This window comes from Geotrypetes seraphini, chromosome 9 (assembly GCF_902459505.1).
Source record: "Geotrypetes seraphini chromosome 9, aGeoSer1.1, whole genome shotgun sequence".
Taxonomy (NCBI): Eukaryota; Metazoa; Chordata; class Amphibia; order Gymnophiona; family Dermophiidae; genus Geotrypetes; species Geotrypetes seraphini.
The window spans coordinates 178,435,603-178,450,221 of record NC_047092.1 but is presented as its reverse complement, the minus strand read 5'-3'; the positions used below and the strand labels follow the sequence as shown (position 1 = coordinate 178,450,221).

Sequence of the window (14,619 nt, the reverse complement as noted above, 5' to 3'; positions counted from 1 at the left end):
TCCAGGTGAGGGTGCACCATGGCCCGGTGCAGCGGCATGATAACCTTCTCCGATCTGTTCGTGATCCCCTTCTGGTGCAGTGGTTAGAGCTACAGTCTCAGCACCCTGGGGTTGTGGATTCAAACCCCACGCTGCTCTTTGTGACTCTTGGCAAGATCTCTTAATCCTCCACAGCCCCAGGTACATTATTAGATTGATCCTAAGCCCACCGGCACAGATAGGGAAATATATTTGAAGTGCCTTTATGTAAACCGCTTTGAGTGCAGTTCTAAAACTACCAAAAGGCAGCATATAAGTCTCAATCCCTTTTGTTTGGGCATGCACACAAGAGACACGCTAATTGCTGAAGCTCGGGTGTATGTATGTGCCAGGCACCCTCCTCCCCCAACTTTTGGTTTACTGGCTCAAATTCAGGACTGTCCCAAGCTGGAAATACAACCCATGTGACACGCCCCTTTGAGCTCCTATCCCGCCCACTGGGTCACAGTCAAGCAGGGAAAGCAATGGACATGACTCGGTTTCGGAGCCCCTGCCGCCCTTGCACCCTGTGTGGCTGTACTGTCTGCACATAGCTCGCTACGGCCCTGCTCAAATTTAGGCCTCCTTTACTAAGCCGTGGCACGGGGTGCTACTGCTCCAACGCTCATAGGAATGCCCCTTCCTATTAATTATTACGCCTTTTAAACTTCTGGAACTGCTGACAAAGCCAGCCATAGCTGCTCTACTTACATCTGAGTTTATTACAGTATAATCTCGTTATAACGGACTTCAAGGGACCTGGAAAAACAGTCCGTTATATCCAGAGTTGCATTTTTAAAAAAAGCTTTATTTAGGTCAACTTGAAACAACGTACAATCAATGAACAGCAGTTCCTGCACAAGCATATCAGCAACCTCAAGAACAAAACTCAGCAAAACATTGGCCTGGCACGAAATGATTGCAAAAGCAGAACACTAAAAGATGGTCTATCTAAAGTATTATGTCGTACTGTACTGGAAAGAAAAATACTCTGTCGTTTTCTTCTGGGCTGCATTTTGAAACTGTATCACCGGCACGCCACGCGCCTTGTAGGTGGAGCCTGCATGTCCGTTATAGCTGAAAATAACTACAGCCAAAAGCGGCTCTGGGGACCAAATTGGTTGTCTGTTATATCCGAAAGTCTGTTATATGCGAGTCCGCTATATGCAGTGATTTTCTGCAGCTCATAAAGGCGCAGGGCCGGGACCAGCGGACCTCGTCCGTTATAAACGATATTCCGTTATAAGCGAGTCTGTTATAACGAGATTATACTGTACTAATGCTTTCAAATGGCATTATAATTTGTGGAATATATATTGCTCCCTGGCGACTTTTGCTACACTAGGCTCTTGTTTGAAATGTGGTCACCTTAAAGCTTATTTATCACGCATGTTTTGGACATGTCCTTTGACGCGCCAGTTTTGGAATGCTGTTTTTTCTAAAGTTGAGCAAATGTGGGGAATTGATTGGCATTGCACTAGTTATAATATATTTTGGATTTTCGATGTTAAGCGTCCTATTCCAAGAGGCCTAAAAGGCTTTCTTCAAAGAACAATCTTATCAGGTTTGAAAGTCATACTTTATCTTTGGATTGGACCTTTAAGACCAACATATAGTCATTGGCGTTCTAGAATGTTACACATTTTAACAATGGAAAGTATGCGACACTAGGCAGGGAAGACAATTTTTTTTTACTATTTGACAACCTTATTTAGATACATTAACACCACATACTCGCAGTCGTAATTACAGTTCTAAAATGAGGAAAAAGGGGAGGGAATTGGGTATATTTGCTTTTAGTGATAATGTTTATTATATATTAACTCTGTAAATTTTATTTTTCTTCTTGTTGTATTTGAAGTGATTTTTTTTTACCATTTTGTTTGTATTTGAAATTTAATAAATATGATTTACATTAAATGGCATTATAATCTGTCTAGTGCAGAGATACTTTGAATTGAGCTGATACCAGGCCTCAGGGCACTCCTAGCCAGTTAGCTTTTCAAGATACTCATAATTAGGGTTACCAGATTTTACGATTGTAAAATCTGGATCCATGGCTCCGGACCGCCGGGTTCCACCCAACCCTGCCCAAGTCACGACCCAACCCCGCACCCCCAACCTCTTGTTGCTCGTCTCTGCACCCTCTCCAGAAGGATATAAAACTGCTGAAGAGGGTGCAGAGATGAGCAACAAAACTAGTAAAAGGTATGGAGAAACTGGAATACGAGGATCGACTTAAGAGACTGGGATTGTTCTCCCTTGAGAAAAGGAGACTGCGAGGAGGTATGATCGAGACCTTCAAAATACTGAAAGGAATCGACAAAATAGAGCAGAAAAAATTATTTACATTTTCCAATTTGACACGGACAAGAGGACACGGAATGAAGCTAAAGGGGGACAAGTTCAGGACTAATATCAGGAAGTTCTGCTTCACGCAATGAGTGGTGGACACCTGGAATGCTCTCCCAGAGGAGGTTATTGCGGAATCGACCGTCCAAAGATTCAAAAGCAAACTAGATGCACATCTCCTTACGAGAGGCATAGAAGGATATGGACGACTAAAAATGACGCCAGGTGTACACCTGGCAGGGCCTTGCGGATCGCCGGACTTGATGGACCAAAGGTCTGATCCGGAGATGGTGCTTCTTATGTTCTTATGAATAGCAAGATTCCGGAATCCCAGAGAGTAGCAACATTCCAGAGCTGAGATTGTGACATGGACAAGAGGACATGGACTGAAGCTAAGGGGGGACAAGTCCAGGAAGTTCTGCTTCACGCACGAGTGGTGGACACCTGGAATGTTCTCCCAGAGGAGGTTATTGCGGAATCGACCGTCCAAGGATTCAAAAGCAAACTAGATGCACATCTCCTTACGAGAGGCATAGAAGGATATGGGCGACTAAAAATGACGCCAGGTGTACACCTGGCAGGGCCTTGCGGATCGCCGGACTTGATGGACCGAAGGTCTGATCCGGAGATGGCGCTTCTTATGTTCTTATGAATAGCAAGATTCTGGAATCCCAGAGAGTAACAACATTCCAGAGCTGAGATTGTGACATGGACTGAAGCTAAGGGGGGACAAGTCCAGGACAAATATCAGGAAGTTCTGCTTCACGCAGAGAGTGGTTGACACCTGGAATGCTCTCCCAGAGGAGGTTATTGCGGAATCGACCGTCCAAAGATTCAAAAGCAAACTAGATGCACATCTCCTTACGAGAGGCATAGAAGGATATGGGCGACTAAAAATGACGTCAGGTGTACACCTGGCTGGGCCTCTGCGTGTGCGGATCGCCGGTCATGATGGACTGAAGGTCTGATCCGGAGATGGCGCTTCTTATGTTCTTATGAATAGCAAGATTCTGGAATCCCAGAGAGTAGCAACATTCCAGAGCTGAGATTGTGACATGGACAAGAGGACATGGACTGAAGCTAAGGGGGGACAAGTCTAGGAAGTTCTGCTTCACGCAACGAGTGGTGGACACCTGGAATGCTCTCCCAGAGGAGGTTATTGCAGAATCGACCGTCCAAAGATTCAAAAGCAAACTAGATGCACATCTCCTTACGAGAGGCATAGAAGGATATGGGTGACTAAAAATGACGCCAGGTGTACACCTGGCAGGGCCTTGCGGATCGCCGGTCTAGATGGACCGAAGGTCCGATCCGGAGAAGGCGCTTCTTATGTTCTTATGTGACATCACCGCGTTGCATCCATGCATGCGCAGATGCTCTCCTGACGCGGTCCCGAGCTGGAAGCTTTTCAAAACTCGGACAAAGTGCCGGGTTTTGAAAAGCCATCCGGATGCCTGGAGAGTCCTCTAAAAAGAGGACATATCCGGGTAAATCCAGACATCTGGTAACCCTGCCTATAATGAATATATACATGAGATAGAGCGCCATACAATGGAGGCAGTGCATGCAGATTTATTTCATGCATATTCATTGTGGATGTCTCAAACCAGATTGACGTGGGGATGTGTCTCAACAACTCGCTTGAAAACCCCTGAACTAACCTAAGATTTAAATGCTTGAGTACATGAATAAATCCATGTAAACTGTTTTGAGCTCTCCTGGGAGAACTCAGAAACATAGAACATAGAACATAGAAAACATAGAACATAGAACATAGAAAAATGAATAAATAAATGCATTCGTAGATGGTAATTGTGCATTGTTTTTCCAGGTTACTACTACTATTAATTATTTCTAGGTTACAGATTCTGTCTGATATCTGTAAAAATAAACTTAAAACATCTTTGGATTATGTTTAGGGTGGATCAGCAAAATGCATCAGAACCTGCAAAGGATAAGCCCAAATTCCACGAAAAAGAAACACTTCTTTTAAGATTATGCGTTTTTATCTAACCTGCTAGTATTAATCCTTGTTTTTAACCCCTATTTAGGTGGCTTATCAAATCAAACATGAATAATTTTCCCATATATCTTTTTATCACTCTGAAAAGAATAGCGTCCAGGAACCAAATACTTCCGTCATATTGTCTGAGCAAGTTCATCATTCTGGATACCCGCTTAGCAAGAAGTATACAGTGGTGCCTCGCATAACGAACGCCTCACACAGCAAACACTGCGCACAACGAACTTCATGTCTTGCTTCCTACAACGAACTTCGTTTCACACAACGAAGTCGCCCGAGCTGCATCCTTCCGCGCAGGCACTGCGCTTAACTGCCCTCTCTCCGCCTGGCTCCCTGTGCAGTGGCGGACCGTCGGCTCGCAGGGGCCCGGCGCCTACTGCTGATGCGTTGGGGGGGGCGGAGCTACTCTCGCCGCTTCCCCGATGCTAGAAAAAAAAAATGAACAGTTAAGTCCCAGTTTTTGCCGCTGAGACTCTGCCCTCTCTCACTGTAAAATTAGACTCTACTTAGTCTGTCTTTAAATTTAAAAAATGTGTGTTGTTTTAAAAAACAATTATGTTTTTAGATGTATCTAAATAAAAATAATAACAAAAAATTTATCTTTTTTTATGTCATCTTAGCATATTTTATGCTACAGAACGAATTATTTTTTTTAACATGTATTGTTATGGGAAAACGCGTTTCACATAACGAACTTTTCGCATAACAAACTTGCTCCTGGAACCAATTAAGTTCGTTGTGTGAGGCACCACTGTATTATCACATATATTATAATTAGATGCTACCTGAGATATCAATATGGGAAGTAAATGGCCCTAACTCCATCTGCAGGATTATTATCTTTGTGGATGAATGAATTCATTCAGGAAGCATTTCCTTCTCTTCAATGCAAACTCCTGAAGCTGGAGGCATCTTCCGCCGGGTAGTGCCAGAACATGAAAAGCCCCCTTGTTGCTCGCGTCTTAAGTCTTCCATGTGATGCCTTGGCTGGCTTGGGCAGAGGGAAGTCCTCCTCCTCCTGGGCGTGGGAGGCAGAGGCGACTTGTGTGGGTTCATGACATGGGCTGCTGGCCGCTCACGGACGAGGATGCGGAGTGGCTGCACCTCTTCAGGAGGACAGGTCGGCACTGCAGAACCAGAGCAAAGGAAGTGAGCTGGCAGGCGGGTTTCTGACCAGCTTTACACCCGTTCTGTGCTGCTCATTTTGTTCTGAGTTTTTACTTGTCTGCTCTGACGGGCTTTGCATCCTTTTCATGTTGCTCTTTGTTTTATTTGTCTGCTCTGATGGGCTTTGCATCCTTTTCACGTTGCTCTTTGTTTTACTTGTCTGCTCTGACGGGCTTTGCATCCTTTTCATGTTGCTCTTTGTTTTTACCTGTCTCCTCTGGGCTTTGCACCCTTTTCATGTTGCTCTTTGTTTTACTTGTCTGTTCTGATGGGCTTTACACCCTTTTTATCTGGCTCTGTGTTTTTACCTGTCTCCGCTGACGGGCTTTGCACCCTTTTCATTTTGTTCTGTATTTTTGTCTGCTCTGACGGGCTTTGCACCCTTTTCATTGTCTCCTCCTCGCTAGAGCTGCAGGAAGTTCCGCACTCTGCACAGTTTTGGCAGCTGGAGATGGGGAGTGGGTTGAGGGATCTGATCCTGCCAAGCTTTGATTACAATGAGTTGGGTTAATTAATGGACAAGAGCAAAACAGCGGCTGCTTGCTTTAAGGTCCGATTTTCAGCCTCTGGAAAGGTTTTCACAGAGAATCAGCTTTCACTCCTTCAGGCTAAATAGCTCCAAGTCTTTGTCAAGCAAGGAACAGTATAAGGCCTTTAATTTCTGTCAAGGAATTATTTGTAGATTCCAAGGACCTGGAGATCACATTATGTGAACTTCACGGTCCCTGATTGGGGGTTTTGTTCCCTTTCACTATCCCATTAATGATCCCAAGCACAAAACAGGACAGGAAAGGGAAAAGCCTTGCAATTCTGTTTCCACTAAAGCTGTCATTTCTAAGGAAGATACACCTAAAGAATCAAATGCTGTATATCCTTTTTATCTAGACTGCAGTTGGCTGGGGGAGCATTATTGGAACTCTGCTTCTGTGGGAAGAATGTGTCTTCATTCTCGGGATCGTCTTTTCTAGTAAAGACTGGAAAAAATGACCATTTCTTTCCAGAAAAAGCTCTGCCAAGCTATTTACCCAGCAAAGCACGTTACTGAGTGGACGTAGGACCAGGAAACTTGGCGCTACCTCCAGCCATCAGAAAGGAATGTGCACATCTGGTGCTTGGGGCAAACAGCTGTGCAGGCTGACCTCAAAGGGTTATGGCGGCCCCCCAAGCTTAAGTTTTCTCCCCAGCCCAGCATTGCTCCCTCTCCTCTCTTCCTCTTCCTTCCCCCTCGACCCTCTATACCAGCGTCCCCGCAAACTTTGTCACGCAACGGCACAGGAAATGTAGTGGCCTTGTGTCGAGGCATCCGGAAGTGCACCGACGTCGACGCAATGACATCACGCGCATGTATGTCGTCATAATGTCAGTGTCGTTGCATGCACGAAGGCCCTCCAGATAGGTCCTGAACCACCAGTAGGGGGCGCCAGCAAGGAAGACGAGCCAGCTGATTGCCTACAGGACGTGCCTTTCTCTGTTTTACTTGTCTGCTCTGACAGGCTTTGCACCCTTTTCATGTTGCTCTTTTGTTTTTTTACTTGTCTGCTCTGACGGGCTTTGCACCCTTTTCATTTGGCTCTTTGTTTTTATCTGTCTCCTCGGATGGGCTTTGCACCCTTTTCATTTTGTTCTGTTTTTACTTGTCTGCTCTGACAGGCTTTGCACCCTTTTCATGTTGCTCTGTGTTTTACTTGTCTGCTCGGATGGGCTTTGCACCCTTTTCATGTTGCTCTGTGTTTTACTTGTCTGCTTTGAAAGACTTTGCACCCTTTTCATGTTGCTCTTTTGTTTTTTTACCTGTCTCCTCTGATGAGCTTTGCACCCTTTTCATTTTGTTCTGTTTTTACTTGTCTGCTCTGACAGGCTTTGCACCCTTTTTATTTGGCTCTTTGTTTTTATCTGTCTCCTCTGATGGGCTTTGCATCCTTTTCATGTTGCTCTTTTGTTTTTTACTTGTCTCCTCAGATGGGCTTTGCACCCTTTTCATTTTGTTCTGTTTTTACTTGTCTGCTCTGACAGACTTTGCACCCTTTTCATGTTGCTCTTTTACTTTTTACTTGTCTGCTCTGACGGGCTTTGCACCCTTTTCATTTTGTTCTGTTTTTACTTGTCTGCTCTGACAGACTTTGCACCCTTTTCATATTGCTCTTTGTTTTACTTCTCTGCTCTGACGGGCTTTGCACCCTTTTCATTGTCTCCTCCTCGCTAGAGCTGCAGGAAGTCCCGCACTCTGCACTGTGCCAGTGTTGGTGCCTCTCCTCCTCCCCAGCGTCTCGTGGCACACCTCAAATCTCAGGAGGCACACTAGTGTGCCACAGCACAGTTTGTGATAGACTGCTCTAAACATTGCCCTGTTTTCAGCATGCACACTACAGGCTGCTTTCGGCCAGCCCTGGATCTTCCTTCAGCCGGTCCTGCAGAGAGGAATTTGCAGGTGGGACACGCAGAGGGAATACCCAGGGCTAGCTGAAAACAGCCTGTAGCTGTTGCTACCGGGAAGCACGGTAATGCTTAAAAGACTGGAGGAGGGAGGGAGGGAGAGAGCAGAGGGAGCAATGGCGGCCGGGGGCTGGGGAGAATTGTTGGGGGAGAAAGCTGTAGAGCAAGGGCGCCCCAACACGTCGATCGCAAAGGCAACGCAAGTCGATCACGGAGCCAGGCCTGGCATCAGCCGTCTCTCTGCCACAAATTCTCGTGATAACTGCAAAGAGATCGCGCGGATCACCATCGGATCTCGCGCGGGTTGGGTGACGTCGTTCCGCTCGTTTTCGAGCGGATAGGGCGGAAGCTGTCGCAAAGTGCATGCGCGACTTCAACTGAGAGTTGGCGCTTTTTGGTTTTGTTACCGAGCATCAACCTTCTTGTCCCAAAATTTGTCAGTCGAGGATTTAAAATGATGGTGACATACACACTTTTCCCTAGACACAGTATTCTGCCATACATGCTCATGTTGTTATGCAAAGTAAACAATATATATTTTAAATATAAAGTTTACTCGGTGTGTGTGTATGATTGTATATATAAATAAATATATGTTTAGTATTTTTATTGTTGGTAGATCATTTTGATGTGATCATTATAAAAGTAGCCCGCAAGCCAAAAGAGTCTACTCTAGAGCAGTGGTTCCCAACTCTGTCCTGGAGAACCACCATGCAGTCAGGTTTTTGGGATGATCCTAATGAATATTCATGAGAGTGATTTGCATATAGAAATGACAGGCATGCAAATCTGCTCCATGCATATTCAATAGGGCTATCCTGAAAACCTGACTGACTGGTGGTCCCCCAGGACAGGGTTGGGAACCACTGCTCTAGACCAGGGGTAGGCAATTCCGGTCCTCGAGAGCTGAAGCCAGGCCAGGTTTTCAGGATATCCACAATAAATATGCATGAGATAGATTTGCATCTCAAGTAGGCAGTGCATACAGATCCATCTCATACATATTCATTGTGGATTTCCTGAAAACCTGACCTGGCTCCGGCTCTCGAGGACCGGAATTGCCTACCCCTGCTCTAGACCAGGGATCTCAAACTCCCTCCTTGAGGGCCGCAATCCAGTCGGGTTTTCATGATTTCCCTAATGAATATGCATTGAAAGCAGTGCATGCACATAGATCTCATTGGGGAAATCCTGAAAATCCAACTGGATTGCGGCCCTCAAGGCTTTGAGACCCCTGCTCTAGACCAAGTGAAGCACCGGAGGTGAGCCGGCCCTGCAGCTCTGTGTCGGGATACTGTGTAATCTCGATTGTGCTCTGTATGCGTTCCAGTCTATGCAGCCTTAAATGGTAAATGCAAGCCAGATTGGGGAGGGGAGCAGTGTGCCGAGACAGTTACTGTATAATTAAAGAGAATATTTTTCTCCTATAGGAAAAAGAGGGACCTATAGCTAAATGAATCCTTTTAATTTTATGGACCTTCAATATACAACACAACCAAATTCCAGTGTAGAATTTCTTTTGCAAGCGTTATATGCAGGTGGGAGGGCTTTAATTTCTAGTTCCACAAAGCCTTGTATTTCTTTGTTTTGCTCGGCAATCTGTCTCTTACTCCTGGGTCTGCCACTTCATTTGAAATTTGCCCCAGTGCTACTCACTGCCTTTAGTAACAGGGGTTTGAAGTAAGTAAGAGGGGGGGGGGGTGTTTGGAGGCTGAGACAGCTGTTGAGCAAGGGCTGGATTTCTCTTCCTGCTTTGAGAGCTGCAGACAATGGCAACAACTTGGATTCTGTTCAAATCTTGCTTTCTTATAGCAGACATAAAACTGCACGCATAACATTTTTTACGTCTGAGAAGTAGAAAGATAAAAGGGGCCTCATCATAAAACGTAAGCCAAATACACATGGAAACACTTTGACAGATAAAGGCCAAATGGAAATAATAATAATAATCTTATTCTTATATACCGCCATCCCGAAAAAGTTCTAGACGGTTCACAACAAGGTGAGCTAATACATGGGATGCAGATAAAATACAAAATTAGAATAATGGACTTAAAAACAGATAACGACAGAAAGCATTTACAATATAATGCGGAAAATACCGGCATGGCAGGGAAAGAAGTAATACATAGAACAGATCAAATACATCAAGTTGAATATAAGGAACTTGATTGAGAAAATGAAGCAGAATGCATTAAGATACCAAATTTTCTAAAGTCAAGATAGGAAGAGACCTCGAACATAATTTTTCCGAGCGGCTTGAAAGGGATTGGAACTTGGATATTGCCATTTTGTATATATTCAACCACACTCAAAGGGCAAGATTCACAAAGCAAACCGATCGTGTCATAGTTTCATACTGTATTTTTCATTATTGAAATATTGTACGGCCTTTTTGTGTGCTTTGTATCATCACTGGAATTTTTAGCCCTTCTTATTTTCTGAACCGCCTAGAACTCTTTGGCGGTTTAGAAAAATTAAGTTATTAATTTTTAAAAAAAAATCTTTATTGATTTCCAAACTTTGACAGTGCAATACAATTAATTGCACATAAAATACTGCATAAAACGCACTATTAATTACACAAGTAATACATAAAACAATCATTTTCTCCCACCCTCCTCCCAGTCATTAATACAATATGACATATGATGTGATTACAATATTATAATTAAGTAATTTAAATCCTCAAACTACACTTCCCTCTCCCCACCCACCCACCTTGGATGTGTAAGAAAATCTAAGAAAAGGAGAGATACATGACCCTTATTGCGAGATAACAGATGTATTCAATGGGCTCCACACTTTATTAAATGAACTACTAAACCCCAAACATTCCGCATTCATTCTCTCGTATTTATATGTGGTACACACATTTGCCCACTAAAATGTGTACCGTATTTTCACGCAGATAACACGCACCCGTGTAAAACGCGCACACGGGTATAGCGCGCAGAAACCACGATTTTATGTACAAAAACTTTTGTATACCGCGCTCATGGGTATACCGTGCATGCAGCCCGACTGTCCTTTCGCCCGCCCCGACTTTCCTCTGGCCACCCCGACTCTCCTTTCGCCCTCCCCGACTCTCCGTGCGCTGTCCCGACTATCCGTTCACCCTCCCTGACTTTCCGTGCACTGCCCCGCCTCTCCGTGCGCTGTCCCGACTCTCCGTTCACCCGCCCTGACTTTCCGTGCACTGCCCCGACTCTCCGGTCGGGTTGGGCCCATGTGCCTCAGGCCGCGCCCCCAGGTGGGACCTAAGGCTCCAGGGCCTATTCTGATTGGCCCACGCGCCTTAGGCCCCACCAGTAGGCGGAGCTTTGGGACGGATGGGCCAATCCGGCCTCATTCCGTCGTTGGCTGCCTGCCGGACGGGGGGGTTGGGCTCCCGTCTGTCCGGCCAACTACCAAAGGTACGGGGAAGGGGGGTGGGGGTGTCGTGGGGGTCGGCCAGGGGGGTCGTGGGTCGGCTGGGGGGGCGGTCGGAGGTTCTTGGGGGGGGGCGGTCGTTGGAGGGAGGGGGGTTTGCGTCGAGGGCAGGAGGGCCTGGGATCCCTCCTGCCCGTAATGTAGTGCGGGGTGGGGGTAGGGGGTCGCCGTGGCCAGGAGGGTTTGGGCTCCCTCCTGGCCCGATATTGTCGGGGAGTTGGGGAGTCGGCCGGGCAAGAGGGCTTGGGCTCCCTCTTGCTCCGATCGTGGATGCGGGTGCGGGTGGGAGCGCGTGCGAGCGGTCGTTCGGGGTGGGGGTGCGAGCGGTCCTGCTGGGGGGGCTGAATCGGGCGTCGGGCGGGGTGGGAACTATGTAAAAAAATTTTTGTATACCGCGCTCACGCGTATAACGCACGAGGGGTATGCGCGGTAGGTAAAAACGCATATAACGTGCGCGTTATATGCGTGAAAATACGGTAATTTATTCTGTGGTGGCCGTTCCAGTTATGTGTGACCATTCCCGTCATGATCAAGAAAAGACAGCTTTTATATTTATCCAAAGTAGGCTTAACGTGTAGTAACGTACCCACAAATTAGGGCTTCATAAGTTAAGGGAACAGATGACTCAAGAACAAGATTTATTTTTTTAATATTATTATATATGATACCCCCATCAAGTATGATAAATATAATCTTCCTTTATCATACTTTCTGCAGCCCAGACCTGCTGGTGTACACTTTTGATGCACATGTATGAGATGTGCCTTTAACATACCTACCTGAGACACGCTTTTAACACACTACCGGTACCTCCAGAACAGCCATTAAGTTTGGAGTGTTAAAGGTCAGAGGTTCATTTCATGCATCGCCCAGAGTGTTTAATATTAATGACCTCGTTGTACTACATTTGTATAATATTATCGAAGGATGATGCAAAGCATTGAAAAGACCGTGCAGAGCCATTATGCGCATCGGGAGCTAAAATACTTTGAAGCTAAACTGGTTAGAACTGGTTTAGCGTCGATAGTTAAGGGCACGGTAAGTTTAGAATATCGGGGCCCAGGTGTCTTATGATTTAGCATCTGCGTGAATAATTATATCACGCCCTTCAGTTCTACATCTCTGGGAAAGTTTAGCAAGATGAAGGACTCATGAAGGACCTTTTCCTAAGTGATTAAATGCTTTGTTTGCATCTTTGTAGATGAAATCATGCAGCAGGAGATAAGACCCTTGGTTGCAGTGGATATAATAGAACAACTTCATAGGCAGTTTGCTACTTTACCAGGTAAGGTCTAAGTGTGTTATATTATGTTCTGAATGACTGATGCTTAAGATGCAGTCTTACAATGATTAAGATCACTAGCAGCATGAAATAAAGTTGTGATCATCTATTCTAAAAATGATGAAGCTGTTTCAATCAGCTGTCCTCACCCTTTTATGGGTCATGGATCTCTTTGGGAATCTGTTGATAGCTTTGGATCCCCTCACAAGATAAATGAACCTAACCACATTGGCCTCTTGAAGCAGTGACGTGCTCATGTGAGACTCTGCAGTAGCCCCGCCCCCTCATCTAGCATGCTCTTCCTCTTACCCAGGTAATTAGCACAGAGGGAGGGGATGCCGCAGGACTCGATGAGCCAATGACTGTTAAGTGGTCCCTTGTCGATTTTCTCTTCTGTTGTTGCTAATGGTCGCACACTGATTTTGACGACTTCATATTAATGGATTATTTATTGGGATTTATTAACTGCTGTTATGAAGAGATCCATCCAAGGCAGTGTACAGCAGGTGCAACTTGACATAAAACTTATCATTTTGTTAACAACGGTGAAATGGCCAAATGGTGAGCAGAGGAGGGGGTGGGGCAAAGGACTGTATATTTCATTGAATTTCATTGGTCACCAGTCCATGTTTGTCAGTGTAAGCAAGTCGGCTCTAGACTAAGGCTGCCAACTAGATCTACATTTGCAGGACAGGGTTTTTCCAAAATGATATCTATGTAGGTTGATTCTGGTCTTTAGCATTTGGCTTGTTTCGCCGATGTAACACGCCTCTTTGCACTGAATGATGTCTACCACATTAGAAGATGATACTCAAATTCTGAAAATCTGTTTGGGGTCAAATTATTACTATATTGGAAGTTCCACTTTCGTTATCATATGACATAATATTGTTTGGAACGATACTATTACCCAAGAAACCAATTAATGCAAACCAGAATAAATTGCTCCTCATCATGACAGGAGTAGTCATGCAGCTGATTATGAAAAACTGGAAAAGCTGGGATAACTTTAAATTATAGTTTCTGGTGGGAATCCTTATGCCAGATTTATAAGTTTGAAAACATTAATTCTTTGCAGAGGGGATACCATAGCAATTTCAAAAACGAATAAAGAATAATAATAATAAAAAGAAGTTAAGCCTGTGAAGGATCCCATTATGCTGAATGTTTTTCCCGAATGAGTGACTGTGGGATCCTGTGAGATGTGAAACAAATGATTAACTCTTAAAGTAGGGCACTCTGATCAAGAATATTGATGATGTTTGTTCTCTACACATTTATACATTATTTAGTTTTAGCAATCAATCCCAGTAAATGTCATGTTCCAAAACTCTTGCTGAGTCAGTGAGTAGAGGGTATTGATTGCATGCAAACCCATATAGAGCATGAATTCAAAGGGGGCAGAATTAGATCCCAGAGAAGACAAAGTCATCTATACGTTTGCAAGGTCTATTTTTAGCAACCCGGAGTCAAACTCCATTAATCATTTATGACTGTTGTGGATTGTTTTTTTTTTTTGCTCCTTTTATTATCTAGCTGTATTCATCGAATGTATTTAGCAAATATACAATAGAAAGGGAATGGAGAATGGGGTTGTTGATCTTGGTATTGTATGGTATCCTCCAGGGTTTGATCTCCTTTCCAAATCCTGGTTCTTTGGGTTTATCGCAGACGTTTATGCAGTCAAATTCTGCACTTGGGGCAAAGCCTAGCAAGAGTTGTCCATCTTTCAGGAGAAGCTCCACCGAAAGTTAGATTCTGTTCAGATCTTTGTTAAGTTCTGCCTGGTGGGTGTCACAGTATTTCATTGTTTTGACTTCAAAGATCTTATAGAAACATGATGGCAGATCAAAGCCAAATGGCCCATCCAGTAACCATTATCTCTTCCTTTCTCTAAGAGATCCCAAGTGCC

General features: G+C 44.7%; 1 protein-coding gene across 1 annotated transcript in view; it reads left to right on the top strand.

Annotated features, from left to right (window-relative positions):
* MCF2L2 (MCF.2 cell line derived transforming sequence-like 2) overlaps positions 1-14,619 on the top strand; it is a 306,030-nt gene that overhangs the window by 29,054 nt on the left and 262,357 nt on the right. Inside the window, exon 2 of the mRNA XM_033957587.1 lies at positions 12,627-12,710. Within this exon, the coding sequence (XP_033813478.1) occupies positions 12,627-12,710 (84 nt within the window). The remainder of the gene's footprint in view (positions 1-12,626; positions 12,711-14,619) is intronic.